The following is an 18,617-nucleotide window of genomic DNA, read 5'->3' on the forward strand; positions in this document are numbered from 1 at the left end:
CGGAGCCCAGAGTTATTTTAAATTAAAAACGTATTTAAAAAAGTGAAAGATAATTTAAAAAAAAGGGGAAATAAATAAAAAAAGCTAATTAAAACAGTTTATTAATTCATGATTAAATAATGCCTGTATTTATTGTTGATGTTTCTTTTTTTAATGGTACATTTAATGCAAAACTAATAAAACAATAAGGTACGACAATCACAACATAAAAAACACATTTTTTTAAATGTCTACAAAAACGTACAAAGACATGTTGAGATTTGTATAGAATTTAATAAACATCAAGCACCTTCACATTAAATCAGGTTGAATAAAAAGGTTACACAGCACATGCACAACTTTAAAGTGGTATTTACCTATAAAGTCGTAGTTAATATGTAATAAAGAAACTGTTCATGTGAATCTAACGTGTAGCTGAATGTCGCTCATTTATCATTTTGTATTAGCTGCATTTCTAAATTAAACTGTGGAAGTAAAGCAAGAATTCAGCCCCGGGTTCATCTCCCTTCCTTCTCAGCCCACTCGCTGTAACCTCCTTCATAATGTCTGGACCTGAGGAACACAAGCATAAAGAGAAGCGCTTAGTCTCGTATCTAAAAGGTCATCCGGCGTTCAACAGACCAAATCCGTGCCCGAGGACATTGTACTCTAGTCGCAGCACCAGGGCTGATTAATGATTAAATAACACACAAGTGTGCTACTTCTCTCCACTACAGCACATGTTGGGGTTCAGCACTGTCCCACATGATGGAAATCAGAGAGTTTAAACTGTTGAGTTTTAAAGTAACCGTCCCCTTTGACCTTTAATGGGTTATGTAATAGTTGGACTACAGGTGCATCTGCTGTTATTTACCTGCTAAATCCCAGCTGACGGGCGATGTCCAGCGCTTTGGAGCTCCTCTTGCCACTTCTGCAGTGAAACACGATGTTGTCGTCTTCTTTCCCAGGAGCCTTCGCTTCAAATTTCTGCTGAAACGGCTCTGGGGACAGCTTCAGAGACTCTTCCAGGTTGCCCACTGATATCCAGAAGAAGTATGAGAGTAAAAACCCAAAGACAGACCCTCTTTTCTCTTGTGGCAACACTTACATGGGATGTTGACGGCATCTGGAATACGTCCAGCCTGGTATTCATCCGGATTCCTCACATCAAACAGCTGAATGTCTCGGTTGGACAGCATGGTCTTAAGCTCCGAGTAGGTCACCACTGAAGCTGAGGGAGAAACATAACAGATTACACTTTAAGTATAAAGTTAAGATTCCCCCTTTGCTAATTTGATTCTTTTTACTGATGGTCGTAAAAACCTAGAGACTCACCACCTATTGATTTAACCTGTGTTAATTAAACTAGAGCAGAGGTATTCAATTAAACTTTAACTCTCAACCAATGTTAGAATAAATCAACACATCTTAACAATTGAACAGTTTAACCCAGGCTAGCACATCCTGGGTTAAACTGTTCTCTGTGGCCCCTGAACTAGACCGTTTACCTCCTACTTACAAACACAGAGTCAACCAAACTGTGTTTCAAACAATCACATGCAACACACTGCAGGCCATTCAGTGTGCAACGGCATCCTCTCATAATGCCATAAACAACATTGTTTACAGTGATAAGCACGCAAATAGCACTTTAAAGCTACATTTCTCAGGGGTTGTTGTTGTTTTGTTTTTACCATTTTCGGATGCTTCTTCGAATTTGGGACTCGAGGTTGTAAAAGCCCGTAAAGCTGAGCCACAGGTCGGGTAAGACCTGCGGTTTACTTCCGCAACCACCTGGCAGAAACTTCGAGACAGCAGGTAAGAAAGCATCGTGCAGAGAGGAGCCCCGTGCATGACGCGTCACGTGCACACGTCTTTCTTCTTCTACCTTTAAATGTCCCACAGAAAACATTTGATGCCATCTTCAGGTTGGAAAGGTTATGGTCATATTCATAATTAAAAAAACAAGAAGTATAATGTATGACTGTATGAAGTAATTTAAATGAGCCCCACATTGTTGCATATATAATTATTAGCCATTCTGCCTAATGAGTGTTTCTACACTGTGGCATTATAATTTCACTTACTGTAAGCACATCTGAGTAGCCTACTTGTTCCAACTTGTAGCCTACAATGCAAATAGCCTCGAGAATACTCAAGTCAAGTTCAAGTATCTCACAATTGTATTTGAATAAAGTAAAAGATTAATTATCACCTCCGGCCTGTTGAATGATTTATAGCCTGTCAAAGTTGTTTGTTTTTTTAAAGACACATCTATTATCCTAGAAACTTAATTAATTATCAACTGTCATAAAAGCTGTTTAGTGAATGCATGGGAAGATTGTTTTAAGATAGAGAGGGTGCGGTTCAGCCAGCTCTCTTTATTTGCTCCACAGCAAAAATAACTGTAAAAAGAGGAAATGCAAGAAAACAAGAGAAGCTGATGGAGGTGTTTGGATAACTTTGATCCTCAAAATCTCCAAACCCACACTTTTACCAGGTTTCAGACAGATCTTGTGACTTTCCAGCAGTTTGAGCTGTCGTACGCAAACACAGCCACGCGTTGGACTAAACCATATTCCCTGTAAAGAGGGACAACAAAGAGATATATAAAATATATATTTAAGTAAACTTCCTTTCTTATCTTTTAAACTATTAACACTATAAATATAACAATAATTCTTACCGGTAGATACAACTCAGACGCGTTATCTTTTGTTTTAGTCGGTTTTTGACATCATTTAAAAACAATACCCCCCCTACAACAATGGTATGATCCAAAACAGTCATGTGATTTCCTGACTCATCTTGAATGAATGTCTTACTGACAAAACCTTACATCGTTTTCGTTTGTCTCCTTAAACGGCCCCAATATGATGTGTGGAGGGTGTAACGCGGCAACTGAAGCCAACGAAGAAATCCAGAAGATCTGTGATAGCGTAAGTAGAAGATTATTATTATTATTATTAATAAACATTGACTTTGTTCCCTCAAACTGTTCCCACACAGTGAGCAGCACCTGGGTTTCATGTTAATGTCGCTCTCTTGTCTTTGTCACACAGGTAAAGGCCGATGCAGAGGCAAAAGCAGGCAAGACTTATGAGATGTTCACAGCCAAGAGCTTCACGAGTCAGGTAGTGGCCGGGACCAACTACTTCATCAAGGTAAGTCTTATTTACAAAAGCGCAACAGCAAAACTACGGAGGCCCGGGAGGATTGGTCCGAAACGACTTTTACTTTGTTGCTACAATAGAGTGAGATTTAATGGGTTATATTCAGTATATTTTAATATAAACAGTGGATAAGGGCAAACCCACAGCGAATTATCAATATCCCCTTATTTCTATGAATGTTTATATACATTTAGTCATTGTTTTGATTTGCTGGCTCGCACTGTAATCATCTTAGTGATGTAAAAGCTGCGACTTTGATCAAGTGAGAGTTAAAGCGACTGTAGTCAATTATTTTCTTTACACAAGATTGCATATTAGACTTCCATTCTTCAGGGCAACATGACAGAACTAATCGCTAACGTTGCTCCTTGTCTGCTGGAGGTTAGATACAGATGAAAATCAGTGTTGTGTTTACAGCTTGGTTCCGCTGCCTCCAAGATCTCCTGAAACTTTACTTTTACTTCCTTGCAGGTCCACGTGGGAGGAGAAGATCACGTTCACCTGCGTGTTTTTAAAAGTCTCCCACATACAGGAAAAGAACCAGAGCTGACAGGAATACAGTGTTCCAAGAGCCACCAGGACGCTATTGAATACTTCTAACGGATCCTAAACTAAACAAAGCTTCAGTGCCTGTGGCTGCCGTCTCAACATAACCAGTTATGATCAAATGATCCTGGCTCATTGTGTTAAACAATGCAGTGTGCAGTTCCCTTTCCTAACATGTGTTAATATACATAATCATACTGAAGACCGTGATGCAAGTAGATAGATACTTAATTAATCCTGAGGGAAATGTAGTCATCCAGTATCGTAAAGACCTGACCTACAACATTACATCCCACCACTACAAATAAGAATTAAAATGTATGTCTACATGGAACTATTTTGTACAAGATAAATGAATAAAAGAATCAGATTTGTTGTGATATTAAGTGTTGCTTTTCTTTCTGTGGGTTTGTGAAATTAAAACAAACTGAAGTCTATTCATCACTGGATGTTTTAGTGTTGACTGATATGGATCTTAAGATTGCTGCCGTCTGCTTTATGTGATAGGTGTGGGGTAATAATAACGTCTGGGTACAACTCACTGTCGTTAACATTTTGGACTGAGCTGCCAGTGTCTTTACAAACTCACGCTGTGCACTTCAACTTTATTCAAACCCACATTACTTTATTACACGTCTGAGTGGAGATCCCAAAGTTTCTAATGATGCCAAATGTGTCGGGCGAATCATTTATCAAATGTATTTCCTGATCTTGATTTTAAGGAGTGTGTTTAGTGAAACCACAGATATAATCTGAAGGAAGCAGTTACAATCTGAACCTTTGACTCGTGACTTTTTGTCAATATTTGAACTTTGTATTTTATAGCTTTCAACAGAAATATCACTTTTGAGATTTGGAGCAGCGTTTTTGGGACTTTGTGACATTGACTTTGGTTTTTACAGCCACAAATGCGTTCAGTGAGAATCTTTCTTTCTTAAACTGGTGGAAGTCGGATGAATTCAACACTTTCCTCAAGGAGAATAATCCACTTTAATCCCAATACATATGCAGATAAAGTGGCTTTTTATATATCATCAGCATTTTGTGAAGGAAACCTCGGTAAGAGAAGCCCAACGTCCACCAGCATCTTTACAATATGTCAGTATAGAGTACCTTTTATAGTTTCAGTACCATTTCTTTGCAAAAACAGATAATGTGAACCCTTCATGGAACCGGAAGAACACAAATTGTGTCACATTTATGAACAAAAGTGACTTTATAATACGAGTTTTCAACGTAACATCAGACGATAGCTACAAAGGAATGCACGGCCAAACATCTTTTATAGATTATCATATGTAGGAACAAGCATCATGTGATTAACAAAGAGGAACAGTATCACAAGATCATACTGACAGATGTGATTGACGTGATGAACAAATACTGCTGACACATCTCAGGACAGCTTGTGGTTTGTGGTTCCACAGTTTCAAAATGTCTAACTCTGTGTTTCGCAGGATTAGTCTGTCCGGGAGAGGGACGAATGTTTAATGTTTCACAGAACAGTCTGTGGTCGATGCTAATATAAGATGCAACTTAAACAAAGACAATGCCAGGCAAACTAATAACCAAGGAATAAGTGACACACTCTGTAAAACAGGCACATCATCCTTAAATGGGGTTGTGAGCAGACAGGGAAATACATTCTTGAATAACCTTTGGCTCCACCTAGTGTTCAAAACAAGAATTACAAGCCAGTCATTATCTGAAGTAGCCTAGCTTATGGTGTAGACATGAATTCACCTTTTGTCAATTAGTAAAATACAATTATATTCAACGTGTGTATTGCATTTCTTCTTTTTATATACCTGTTTGAATTGTCACTAAATTACACTGTTGTTACATAATGAGATGGAGTTTAGTTGCTTTTTAATTACAACTTCTTCTATGAAGCATTCCTATCTGGTGTGTGAACAGTTATGAAGGATGAATAGTAGCTATAATCATATGATGCATGATTATTACACACATGAACAAATCCTTAGAGCATCTATTAACTGTTACTACATACATCTTTATTCACAAGCTGCTTTAAAACCATACATTTATTCTTGACCAGTTACAGATGCCAGGAGGAGTTAGTTGTGAATAAATACTACAAAATAATGAATGCACACTTTAAAATGTCCTTACATCTGCGCATATCTGATTTATAGTGTGTTAAAGACATTCAATAATTGCAATATGCTGGTTAAACGCTAAAAAAGAAGTTTTTTAATTGAGTGTGACTGGATTGTTGCATTGTTTCCAGCAAATGTATTTTCAAGAAGATATTTTCACCTAAGAAATTCTACATCTAGTACATTTCTTTAAATGGCCGAAAGTGATGTATTGAGTGTTTTCACACAGGTTCGTGCTGTATCACACAATCTTGTCGTGAAATTATTTAATTAAGATTTTCTTTTGAATGATGTTGAAATCAAACTAACCTCTGTGTCCACATATGCACTGATGCGTCACTATGACTGCATGCACATCAGGTGTCGTGGGGTTCATCAGATGTTGCATCTGTACTGACCAAGAAACTCTCCCTAATTGAGGAGTAAGTGATGTGGACGATTGCATTTCTTGCATACTACTAAACAAGAAAACAATACCAGCGGCTGGTAAACATGTGGGTTTTATGTGAGGAACTGTTACATTACATTATTACACTACAGGTCATTTAGCAGATGCTCTTATCCAGAGCGACAGTGAACTAACTACAGGGACAGTCTCCCTGGAGCAGCTCAGGGTTAAGTGCTTGCTTAGGGGCACAACGGTGGAAGGCGTACCACCACAACACTCCAGAGATCGCCGGTCACTATGTATGTAGATGTAAAAAACAGAGCTAGCTGTTTCTTCCTTTATGCTAGGCTAATCTAAGCTAATCAAACTCTGTCTGTATTATATTTATTTCATGGAATGACTGTTTCTTTAAACCCTCAAGTCACCAGAGGGCTGTGGAAACAAGCTGTAACACCACATTGACATATTATCACCTTATAATAGTATAATTGACTTACTTATATATATAGTTAATATGGCTAACTAGCAAACAGTTGCCTATTTAAACATGCAGCAGACATGAAGCAACACTAGCATTTTGAAACATACAACTTTTGGGAAGTGACAGACTGAGCTGGATGTGGGGAGTAATTCATGAAGGATGAGCAACAACAAACACACATAGCTCCAGCCACATGTCATGTATTGGCGCCACCTTCCAGCCTGTATCCAGGGGTAGTTACACAGTATAAATATATCTGATAACCAGCTGAAAGCAAATGCTTGACTTCTCTGTTAACTTCTACAGACCTCGAGATAATGGCTTGCCCACCTGGAGATTGGAGTGAGACAAAGGATGCCACTGAGGAAACTCAGGACATTTCTAATCAGGTGAGCTTCAACTTAACTTCATTCTTCACAACATACACGCACAACTCTCTTTCCGGATATAAATCACATTTTATTTCATTATACAGGTGAAATGCGCTGTGGAGGTAAAGACTGGCAAGTGCTATGAGGAATACAAAGCAGTTAAATACAGGAATCATGTGGGTGGAGAAAACTTCCTCATCAAGGTAAATAACATTGTGCGATTTCAAATAATGTGTAAAAGCCTCAGATGTGTGTCTTTGTATAATATACAAGTTGAATTAATTGTGACATCCAGTTCAATCTAATGTCAAACACAAGATTCAGATGAATATATTTTCAGATGTTTCCTCTTTTTCCTGCAGGTTTTTGTTGGAGTGGAGGACTACATCCATCTGAGTGTTTTCAAACCACTTCTGTGCAGCGGAGAAAAGGTTGAGCTGTGCGGCGTGGAGGAGCAGAGAACCAAAGAGCTCCCCCTCGTACCTTTTCCAAACTGATCACACAACCTGTTTCAACAGTGAAATACTTACAGGCTGCAGTCTCGTATTAAAATGCTCTGCTGCTTTATCCTGAAATGATTGGACATTGATTTCCAATGTATTCACACATAAAGATATTTGGTGATGGGAAGCAGCAAGTTGAATGCATAACCTTCTAAAGAAATAATAAAAAAACAGGATAAAAACTTCATATATTTCCTGTGGTTTTTATATGTAGCATTTACGTTTCTTTGGTGTCATCTGATTTCTAAAATAAATGTTGTCTTGCCTGGAAGAAATAGTTACAAATGAATGAAAACAAGTGAAATCTCCCTTTAAGTTTTAACAAACTAACCAGAATATAGATGTTTTACCTTCTTATGTTGTGAGAGCTGATAACTCAAACATGTTGCCAACTCTTTCTGTGAAGACCACATCTATAGTACATTATGGTGGCATTCATAGTGAGTTATAATACATTCATTATGCTTCATGACTAAACACACATAATGCTGTCTGATGCAGTATATCAACAGTCATAAAACAAAGATGTGACTTACAATTAATTATAAATGAATGTGTCTTATGGAGGCTTGGATAGTTATAAACTAGAGGTTGACTGATGCATAAGTTATTATTGTATGTAAAGTAAGTAAGTTGGTAAGCAAAGCGACAATCTTGTGATAGGATCACACCTGTCACACACTTTATTTAACACGTACAATGATAACTTATGATACTGCACGGACTACTGTGAGTCCTACTACAGATGATTGTTGAGGTGAGTGTACTGTAGGTGTTGACCAGCTGCTGACATTGCTCCAGGTTCTTGAGAATTTAATATTGCACAATCTCTTCTGAAGGATCTGACTCACGTTCTGCTTTATCTTATATGTGTGGAAAATCGGTGTGTGCGTTGCCCTCCTCTTCTCCCTCCTGGCTTGTGGTTAACGCAATCACAACACACCAAAATGTTAATATTTTGTGTGTAAAAAACAAGAAAGAACTACTAAAAAACTAAAAGAACACTAATATGAAACTGTAACATCTGAAACACTGAGGACTCCTCATGAACACACACGCACACATCTGTCAAGTCAAGGAAACTTCCTTTCTTATCTTTTAAACTGTTAACACTATAAATATAACAATAATTCTTACCGGTAGATACAACTCAGACGCGTTATCTTTTGTTTTAGTCGGTTTTTGACATCATTTAAAAACAATACCCCCCCTACAACAATGGTATGATCCAAAACACAGTCATGTGATTTCCTGACTCATCTTGAATGAATGTCTTACTGACAAAACCTTACATCGTTTTCGTTTGTCTCCTTAAGTTTGTCTCCTTAAACGGCCCCAATATGAAGTGTGGAGGGTGTTCAGCGGCAACTGAAGCCGACGAAGAAATCCAGAAGATCTGTGATAGCGTAAGTAGAAGATTATTATTATTATTATTATTAATAAACATTGACTTTGTTCCCTCAAACTGTTCCCACACAGTGAGCAGCACCTGGGTTTCATGTTAATGTCGCTCTCTTGTCTTTGTCACACAGGTAAAGGCCGATGCAGAGGCAAAAGCAGGCAAGACTTATGAGATGTTCACAGCCAAGAGCTTCACGAGTCAGGTAGTGGCCGGGACCAACTACTTCATCAAGGTAAGTCTTATTTACAAAAGCGCAACAGCAAAACTACGGAGGCCCGGGAGGATTGGTCCGAAACGACTTTTACTTTGTTGCTACAATAGAGTGAGATTTAATGGGTTATATTCAGTATATTTTAATATAAACAGTGGATAAGGGCAAACCCACAGCGAATTATCAATATCCCCTTATTTCTATGAATGTTTATATACATTTAGCCATTGTTTTGATTTGCTGGCTCGCACTGTAATCATCTTAGTGATGTAAAAGCTGGTGGATACCAAAACAATGAGCTAAAAGAGAGTGAATATAGCACTGTAGAAAACGAAAAACATTTTGGGTTAGGTGTTTTTTAGTTTTTAATTTAGCATTTTATTTTGCATTGTTACATGCTAAACATGTAATTTACCTTTTAATTAAAAAAAATATTAAGCCTTGAACATAATATTGTTGTCTCTGTCGGGACTTAGTACGTGTGGTACAGTATAATAACTTATATTTAACTTTGTGTAAACATCATACAAGCTGATTTATATGTGTGATACTTTGCAGCACAGGCTACATAATCTCAACACGGAAGTAAAAACATTCTGCACTCAGCACTTTACTTTTACTTCCTTGCAGATCCACGTGGGAGGAGAAGATCACGTTCACCTGCGTGTTTCTAAAAAGCTCCCATGTTATGGAGGAGAACTGGAGCTGACAGATATGCAGTGTTCCAAGAGCCACCAGGACCCTATTGAATACTTCTAACGGATCCTAAACTAAACAAAGCTTCAGTGCCTGTGGCTGCCGTCTCAACATAACCAGTTATGATCAAATGATCCTGGCTCATTGTGTTAAACAATGCAGTGTGCAGTTCCCTTTCCTAACATGTGTTAATATACATAATCATACTGAAGACCGTGATGCAAGTAGATAGATACTTAATTAATCCTGAGGGAAATGTAGTCATCCAGTATCGTAAAGACCTGACCTACAACATTACATCCCACCACTACAAATAAGAATTAAAATGTATGTCTACATGGAACTATTTTGTACAAGATAAATGAATAAAAGAATCAGATTTGTTGTGATATTAAGTGTTGCTTTTCTTTCTGTGGGTTTGTGAAATTAAAACAAACTGAAGTCTATTCATCACTGGATGTTTTAGTGTTGACTGATATGGATCTTAAGATTGCTGCCGTCTGCTTTATGTGATAGGTGTGGGGTAATAATAACGTCTGGGTACAACTCACTGTCGTTAACATTTTGGACTGAGCTGCCAGTGTCTTTACAAACTCACGCTGTGCACTTCAACTTTATTCAAACCCACATTACTTTATTACACGTCTGAGTGGAGATCCCAAAGTTTCTAATGATGCCAAATGTGTCGGGCGAATCATTTATCAAATGTATTTCCTGATCTTGATTTTAAGGAGTGTGTTTAGTGAAACCACAGATATAATCTGAGGGAAGCAGTTACAATCTGAACCTTTGACTCGTGACTTTTTGTCAATATTTGAACTTTGTATTTTATAGCTTTCAACAGAAATATCACTTTTGAGATTTGGAGCAGCGTTTTTGGGACTTTGTGACATTGACTTTGGTTTTTACAGCCACAAATGCGTTCAGTGAGAATCTTTCTTTCTTAAACTGGTGGAAGTCGGATGAATTCAACACTTTCCTCAAGGAGAATAATCCACTTTAATCCAAATACATATGCAGATAAAGTGGCTTTTTATATATCATCAGCATTTTGTGAAGGAAACCTCGGTAAGAGAAGCCCAACGTCCACCAGCATCTTTACAATATGTCAGTATAGAGTACCTTTTATAGTTTCAGTACCATTTCTTTGCAAAAACAGATAATGTGAACCCTTCATGGAACCGGAAGAACACAAATTGTGTCACATTTATGAACAAAAGTGACTTTATAATACGAGTTTTCAACGTAACATCAGACGATAGCTACAAAGGAATGCACGGCCAAACATCTTTTATAGATTATCATATGTAGGAACAAGCATCATGTGATTAACAAAGAGGAACAGTATCACAAGATCATACTGACAGATGTGATTGACGTGATGAACAAATACTGCTGACACATCTCAGGACAGCTTGTGGTTTGTGGTTCCACAGTTTCAAAATGTCTAACTCTGTGTCTCGCAGGATTAGTCTGTCCGGGAGAGGGACGAATGTTTAATGTTTCACAGAACAGTCTGTGGTCGATGCTAATATAAGATGCAACTTAAACAAAGACAATGCCAGGCAAACTAATAACCAAGGAATAAGTGACACACTCTGTAAAACAGGCACATCATCCTTAAATGGGGTTGTGAGCAGACAGGGAAATACATTCTTGAATAACCTTTGGCTCCACCTAGTGTTCAAAACAAGAATTACAAGCCAGTCATTATCTGAAGTAGCCTAGCTTATGGTGTAGACATGAATTCACCTTTTGTCAATTAGTAAAATACAATTATATTCAACGTGTGTATTGCATTTCTTCTTTTTATATACCTGTTTGAATTGTCACTAAATTACACTGTTGTTACATAATGTGTTATGTGCTAAAACATACCCGGAAACAAGCTGTGGGACACCACCTGAGCCCCGCGTTTTATTTGTAGCTCCGCCTATATTTGTTTACATTTGAGTAAATTGGCTCCATTAAAAGTAAGCAGAATTAGCTATTAGCAGTTTCTGTTTGTAAGGTACTCATGTATATACAGACAACTATCACTGCATTACTTTGATACTGAAGACAATTTAAATGTGGGATTATTCTGAGGCAAGTTCTGGAGGGGTTATTTCCTTCGTTTACGAGCACGAGATGGAGTTTAGTTGCTTTTTAATTACAACTTCTTCTATGAAGCATTCCTATCTGGTGTGTGAACAGTTATGAAGGATGAATAGTAGCTATAATCATATGATACATGATTATTACACACATGAACAAATCCTTAGAGCATCTATTAACTGTTACTACATACATCTTTATTCACAAGCTGCTTTAAAACCATACATTTATTCTTGACCAGTTACAGATGCCAGGAGGAGTTAGTTGTGAACAAATACTACAAAATAATGAATGCACACTTTAAAATGTCCTTACATCTGCGCATATCTGATTTATAGTGTGTTAAAGACATTCAATAATTGCAATATGCTGGTTAAACGCTAAAAAATAAGTTTTTTAATTGAGTGTGACTGGATTGTCGCATTGTTTCCAGCAAATGTATTTTCAAGAAGATATTTTCACCTAAGAAATTCTACATCTAGTACATTTATTTAAATGGCCCAAAGTGATGTATTGAGTGTTTTCACACAGGTTCGTGCTGTATCACACAATCTTGTCGTGAAATTATTTAATTAAGATTTTCTTTTGAATGATGTTGAAATCAAACTAACCTCTGTGTCCACATATGCACTGATGCGTCACTATGACTGCATGCACATCAGGTGTCGTGGGGTTCATCAGATGTTGCATCTGTACTGACCAAGAAACTCTCCCTAATTGAGGAGTAAGTGATGTGGACGATTGCATTTCTTGCATACTACTAAACAAGAAAACAATACCAGCGGCTGGTAAACATGTGGGTTTTATGTGAGGAACTGTTACATTACATTATTACACTACAGGTCATTTAGCAGATGCTCTTATCCAGAGCGACAGTGAACTAACTACAGGGACAGTCTCCCTGGAGCAGCTCAGGGTTAAGTGCTTGCTTAGGGGCACAACGGTGGAAGGCGTACCACCACAACACTCCAGAGATCGCCGGTCACTATGTATGTAGATGTAAAAAACAGAGCTAGCTGTTTCTTCCTTTATGCTAGGCTAATCTAAGCTAATCAAACTCTGTCTGTATTATATTTATTTCATGGAATGACTGTTTCTTTAAACCCTCAAGTCACCAGAGGGCTGTGGAAACAAGCTGTAACACCACATTGACATATTATCACCTTATAATAGTATAATTGACTTACTTATATATATAGTTAATATGGCTAACTAGCAAACAGTTGCCTATTTAAACATGCAGCAGACATGAAGCAACACTAGCATTTTGAAACATACAACTTTTGGGAAGTGACAGACTGAGCTGGATGTGGGGAGTAATTCATGAAGGATGAGCAACAACAAACACACATAGCTCCAGCCACATGTCATGTATTGGCGCCACCTTCCAGCCTGTATCCAGGGGTAGTTACACAGTATAAATATATCTGATAACCAGCTGAAAGCAAACGCTTGACTTCTCTGTTAACTTCTACAGACCTCGAGATAATGGCTTGCCCACCTGGAGATTGGAGTGAGACAAAGGATGCCACTGAGGAAACTCAGGACATTTCTAATCAGGTGAGCTTCAACTTAACTTCATTCTTCACAACATACACGCACAACTCTCTTTCCGGATATAAATCACATTTTATTTCATTATACAGGTGAAATGCGCTGTGGAGGTAAAGACTGGCAAGTGCTATGAGGAATACAAAGCAGTTAAATACAGGAATCATGTGGGTGGAGAAAACTTCCTCATCAAGGTAAATAACATTGTGCGATTTCAAATAATGTGTAAAAGCCTCAGATGTGTGTCTTTGTATAATATACAAGTTGAATTAATTGTGACATCCAGTTCAATCTAATGTCAAACACAAGATTCAGATGAATATATTTTCAGATGTTTCCTCTTTTTCCTGCAGGTTTTTGTTGGAGTGGAGGACTACATCCATCTGAGTGTTTTCAAACCACTTCTGTGCAGCGGAGAAAAGGTTGAGCTGTGCGGCGTGGAGGAGCAGAGAACCAAAGAGCTCCCCCTCGTACCTTTTCCAAACTGATCACACAACCTGTTTCAACAGTGAAATACTTACAGGCTGCAGTCTCGTATTAAAATGCTCTGCTGCTTTATCCTGAAATGATTGGACATTGATTTCCAATGTATTCACACATAAAGATATTTGGTGATGGGAAGCAGCAAGTTGAATGCATAACCTTCTAAAGAAATAATAAAAAAACAGGATAAAAACTTCATATATTTCCTGTGGTTTTTATATGTAGCATTTACTTTTCTTTGGTGTCATCTGATTTCTAAAATAAATGTTGTCTTGCCTGGAAGAAATAGTTACAAATGAATGAAAACAAGTGAAATCTCCCTTTAAGTTTTAACAAACTAACCAGAATATAGATGTTTTACCTTCTTATGTTGTGAGAGCTGATAACTCAAACATGTTGCCAACTCTTTCTGTGAAGACCACATCTATAGTACATTATGGTGGCATTCATAGTGAGTTATAATACATTCATTATGCTTCATAACTAAACACACATAATGCTGTCTGATGCAGTATATCAACAGTCATAAAACAAAGACGTGACTTACAATTAATTATAAATGAATGTGTCTTATGGAGGCTTGGATAGTTATAAACTAGAGGTTGACTGATGTATAAGTTATTATTGTATGTAAAGTAAGTAAGTTGGTAAGCAAAGCGACAATCTTGTGATAGGATCACACCAGTCAGACACTTTATTTAACACGTACAATGATAACTTATGATACTGCACGGACTACTGTGAGTCCTACGTACAGATGATTGTTGAGGTGAGTGTACTGTAGGTGTTGACCAGCTGCTGACATTGCTCCAGGTTCTTGAGAATTTAATATTGCACAATCTCTTCTGAAGGATCTGACTCACGTTCTGCTTTATCTTATATGTGTGGAAAATCGGTGTGTGCGTTGCCCTCCTCTTCTTCCTCCTGGCTTGTGGTTAACGCAATCACAACACACCAAAATGTTAATATTTTGTGTGTAAAAAACAAGAAAGAACTACTAAAAAACTAAAAGAACACTAATATGAAACTGTAACATCTGAAACACTGAGGACTCCTCATGAACACACACGCACACATCTGTCAAGTCAAGGAAACTTCCTTTCTTATCTTTTAAACTGTTAACACTATAAATATAACAATAATTCTTACCGGTAGATACAACTCAGACGCGTTATCTTTTGTTTTAGTCGGTTTTTGACATCGTTTAAAAACAATACCCCCCCTACAACAATGGTATGATCCAAAACACAGTCATGTGATTTCCTGACTCATCTTGAATGAATGTCTTACTGACAAAACCTTACATCGTTTTCGTTTGTCTCCTTAAGTTTGTCTCCTTAAACGGCCCCAATATGATGTGTGGAGGGTGTTCAGCGGCAACTGAAGCCGACGAAGAAATCCAGAAGATCTGTGATAGCGTAAGTAGAAGATTATTATTATTATTATTATTAATAAACATTGACTTTGTTCCCTCAAACTGTTCCCACACAGTGAGCAGCACCTGGGTTTCATGTTAATGTCGCTCTCTTGTCTTTGTCACACAGGTAAAGGCCGATGCAGAGGCAAAAGCAGGCAAGACTTATGAGATGTTCACAGCCAAGAGCTTCACGAGTCAGGTAGTGGCCGGGACCAACTACTTCATCAAGGTAAGTCTTATTTACAAAAGCGCAACAGCAAAACTACGGAGGCCCGGGAGGATTGGTCCGAAACGACTTTTACTTTGTTGCTACAATAGAGTGAGATTTAATGGGTTATATTCAGTATATTTTAATATAAACAGTGAATAAGGGCAAACCCACAGCGAATTATCAATATCCCCTTATTTCTATGAATGTTTATATACATTTAGCCATTGTTTTGATTTGCTGGCTCGCACTGTAATCATCTTAGTGATGTAAAAGCTGGTGGATACCAAAACAATGAGCTAAAAGAGAGTGAATATAGCACTGTAGAAAACGAAAAACATTTTGGGTTAGGTGTTTTTTAGTTTTTAATTTAGCATTTTATTTTGCATTGTTACATGCTAAACATGTAATTTACCTTTTAATTAAAAAAAATATTAAGCCTTGAACATAATATTGTTGTCTCTGTCGGGACTTAGTACGTGTGGTACAGTATAATAACTTATATTTAACTTTGTGTAAACATCATACAAGCTGATTTATATGTGTGATACTTTGCAGCACAGGCTACATAATCTCAACACGGAAGTAAAAACATTCTGCACTCAGCACTTTACTTTTACTTCCTTGCAGATCCACGTGGGAGGAGAAGATCACGTTCACCTGCGTGTTTCTAAAAAGCTCCCATGTTATGGAGGAGAACTGGAGCTGACAGATATGCAGTGTTCCAAGAGCCACCAGGACCCTATTGAATACTTCTAACGGATCCTAAACTAAACAAAGCTTCAGTGCCTGTGGCTGCCGTCTCAACATAACCAGTTATGATCAAATGATCCTGGCTCATTGTGTTAAACAATGCAGTGTGCAGTTCCCTTTCCTAACGTGTGTTAATATACATAATCATACTGAAGACCGTGATGCAAGTAGATAGATACTTAATTAATCCTGAGGGAAATGTAGTCATCCAGTATCGTAAAGACCTGACCTACAACATTACATCCCACCACTACAAATAAGAATTAAAATGTATGTCTACATGGAACTATTTTGTACAAGATAAATGAATAAAAGAATCAGATTTTTTGTGATATTAAGTGTTGCTTTTCTTTCTGTGGGTTTGTGAAATTAAAACAAACTGAAGTCTATTCATCACTGGATGTTTTAGTGTTGACTGATATGGATCTTAAGATTGCTGCCGTCTGCTTTATGTGATAGGTGTGGGGTAATAATAACGTCTGGGTACAACTCACTGTCGTTAACATTTTGGACTGAGCTGCCAGTGTCTTTACAAACTCACGCTGTGCACTTCAACTTTATTCAAACCCACATTACTTTATTACACGTCTGAGTGGAGATCCCAAAGTTTCTAATGATGCCAAATGTGTCGGGCGAATCATTTATCAAATGTATTTCCTGATCTTGATTTTAAGGAGTGTGTTTAGTGAAACCACAGATATAATCTGAGGGAAGCAGTTACAATCTGAACCTTTGACTCGTGACTTTTTGTCAATATTTGAACTTTGTATTTTATAGCTTTCAACAGAAATATCACTTTTGAGATTTGGAGCAGCGTTTTTTGGACTTTGTGACATTGACTTTGGTTTTTACAGCCACAAATGCGTTCAGTGAGAATCTTTCTTTCTTAAACTGGTGGAAGTCGGATGAATTCAACACTTTCCTCAAGGAGAATAATCCACTTTAATCCCAATACATATGCAGATAAAGTGGCTTTTTATATATCATCAGCATTTTGTGAAGGAAACCTCGGTAAGAGAAGCCCAACGTCCACCAGCATCTTTACAATATGTCAGTATAGAGTACCTTTTATAGTTTCAGTACCATTTCATTGCAAAAACAGATAATGTGAACCCTTCATGGAACCGGAAGAACACAAATTGTGTCACATTTATGAACAAAAGTGACTTTATAATACGAGTTTTCAAAGTAACATCAGACGATAGCTACAAATATAAATAGGGGAACCACCACCCCGGTCTGCCACCCCCTAGGCACTGTCCCAGACTTCCATGCAATGTTGACGAGGCGTGTCAACCAAGACAGCCCCTCAACACCCAAAGCCTTCAGCATTTCTGGACGGATCTCATCAACCCCTGCGGACTTTGCCACTGTGGAGTTGTTTGACTACCTCAGTGACTTCCATCAGGGAAATTGACGATGGTCCCCCATCAGCTTCCAGCTCTGCCTCGACCATAGAGGGTGTGTTAGTCGGATTCAGGAGTTCCTCAAAGTGCTCCTTCCACCGCCCGATAACCTTCTCAGTCAAAGTCAGCAGGGTCCCACCCTTGATGTACACAGCTTGGATGGTTCCCCGCTTCCCCCTCCTGAGGTTTCAGACGGTTTTCCAGAAGCACCTTGGTGCCGACCGAAAGTCCTTCTCCATAGCTTCTCCGAACTTCTCCCACACCCGCTGCTTTGCCTCTGCCATGCCGCCCTTCGAGTCTGTCGGTACCCTGCAACTGTTTCCAGAGTCCTCCCGGATAACATAACCCAGAATGACTCCTTCTTCAGTCGAACGGCTTCCCTGACCACTGGGGTCCATCACGGTTTTCAAAGGTTACCGCCCCTTGAGGCACCTAAGACCTTGAGACCACAACTCCTCACCGCAGCTTCAGCAATAGAGGTTTTGAACATCGCCCACTCAGGTTCAATGCCCCCAACCTCCACAGGGATGTCTGAAAAGCTCCGCCGGAGGTATGAGTTTAAGATCTCCCGGACAGGGTCTTCCTCTAGACGTTCCCAGTTCACCCGCACTACCCGTTTGGGCTTACCTGGTCTGTCCAGAGTCTTCCCCCACCCCTTGATCCAACTCACCACCAGATGGTGATCAGTTGACAGCTCTGCCCCTCTCTTCACCCGAGTGTCCAAGACATGCGGCCTCAGATCAGATGATACAATCACAAAATCGATCATTGACCTTTGGCCTAGGGTGCTCTGGTACCACGTACACGTATGAACATCCTTATGTTCAAACAT

At 38.5% G+C, this 18,617-nt stretch overlaps 6 protein-coding genes across 8 annotated transcripts; 5 read left to right on the top strand and 1 right to left on the bottom strand.

The window, feature by feature from the left end:
• Positions 1–253: 253 nt before the first annotated feature.
• Positions 254–2,835, bottom strand: LOC115025532 (thiosulfate:glutathione sulfurtransferase). The gene is made up of 5 exons (XM_029457862.1): positions 2,819–2,835; positions 1,674–1,867; positions 1,088–1,210; positions 854–1,016; positions 254–552 (listed from the first exon to the last, which is right to left on the bottom strand). Exons 2-5 carry the CDS (start codon positions 1,831–1,833, stop codon positions 498–500), a joined length of 501 nt encoding a protein of 166 aa, XP_029313722.1. The 5' UTR covers positions 1,834–1,867; positions 2,819–2,835; the 3' UTR covers positions 254–497.
• On the top strand, positions 2,765–10,259 carry LOC115025536 (cystatin-B-like). Of its 2 annotated transcripts, XM_029457867.1 has the most exons (4): positions 2,765–2,918; positions 3,042–3,143; positions 3,624–3,731; positions 9,913–10,259. In XM_029457867.1, the coding sequence occupies exons 1-4, from the start codon at positions 2,853–2,855 to the stop codon at positions 9,931–9,933; spliced, it is 297 nt and encodes a 98-aa protein (XP_029313727.1). In that variant the 5' UTR covers positions 2,765–2,852; the 3' UTR covers positions 9,934–10,259. The 2 variants fall into 2 exon arrangements, with proteins under 2 accessions (XP_029313727.1, XP_029313725.1); XM_029457865.1 differs by lacking the exon at positions 9,913–10,259 and having other exon boundaries at positions 3,624–4,084.
• On the top strand, positions 6,979–7,671 carry LOC115025535 (cystatin-A-like). Its single transcript, XM_029457864.1, has 3 exons — positions 6,979–7,076; positions 7,163–7,261; positions 7,421–7,671. The coding sequence occupies exons 1-3, from the start codon at positions 7,005–7,007 to the stop codon at positions 7,553–7,555; spliced, it is 306 nt and encodes a 101-aa protein (XP_029313724.1). The 5' UTR covers positions 6,979–7,004; the 3' UTR covers positions 7,556–7,671.
• Positions 8,805–10,259, top strand: LOC115025534 (cystatin-B-like). Its single transcript, XM_029457863.1, has 3 exons — positions 8,805–8,967; positions 9,094–9,195; positions 9,805–10,259. Exons 1-3 carry the CDS (start codon positions 8,827–8,829, stop codon positions 9,931–9,933), a joined length of 372 nt encoding a protein of 123 aa, XP_029313723.1. The 5' UTR covers positions 8,805–8,826; the 3' UTR covers positions 9,934–10,259.
• Positions 10,260–11,818: 1,559 nt separating this feature from the next.
• Positions 11,819–14,122, top strand: LOC115025480 (cystatin-A-like). Of its 2 annotated transcripts, XM_029457772.1 has the most exons (4): positions 11,819–11,843; positions 13,445–13,527; positions 13,614–13,712; positions 13,872–14,122. In XM_029457772.1, the coding sequence occupies exons 2-4, from the start codon at positions 13,456–13,458 to the stop codon at positions 14,004–14,006; spliced, it is 306 nt and encodes a 101-aa protein (XP_029313632.1). In that variant the 5' UTR covers positions 11,819–11,843; positions 13,445–13,455; the 3' UTR covers positions 14,007–14,122. The 2 variants fall into 2 exon arrangements, with proteins under 2 accessions (XP_029313632.1, XP_029313631.1); XM_029457771.1 differs by lacking the exon at positions 11,819–11,843 and having other exon boundaries at positions 13,390–13,527.
• Positions 14,123–15,260: 1,138 nt separating this feature from the next.
• Positions 15,261–16,711, top strand: LOC115025479 (cystatin-B-like). The gene is made up of 3 exons (XM_029457769.1): positions 15,261–15,419; positions 15,546–15,647; positions 16,257–16,711. Exons 1-3 carry the CDS (start codon positions 15,279–15,281, stop codon positions 16,383–16,385), a joined length of 372 nt encoding a protein of 123 aa, XP_029313629.1. The 5' UTR covers positions 15,261–15,278; the 3' UTR covers positions 16,386–16,711.
• Positions 16,712–18,617: the final 1,906 nt, after the last annotated feature.

Source organism: Cottoperca gobio, chromosome 20, assembly GCF_900634415.1.
Source record: "Cottoperca gobio chromosome 20, fCotGob3.1, whole genome shotgun sequence".
In the NCBI taxonomy this organism is placed as follows: domain Eukaryota; kingdom Metazoa; phylum Chordata; class Actinopteri; order Perciformes; family Bovichtidae; genus Cottoperca; species Cottoperca gobio.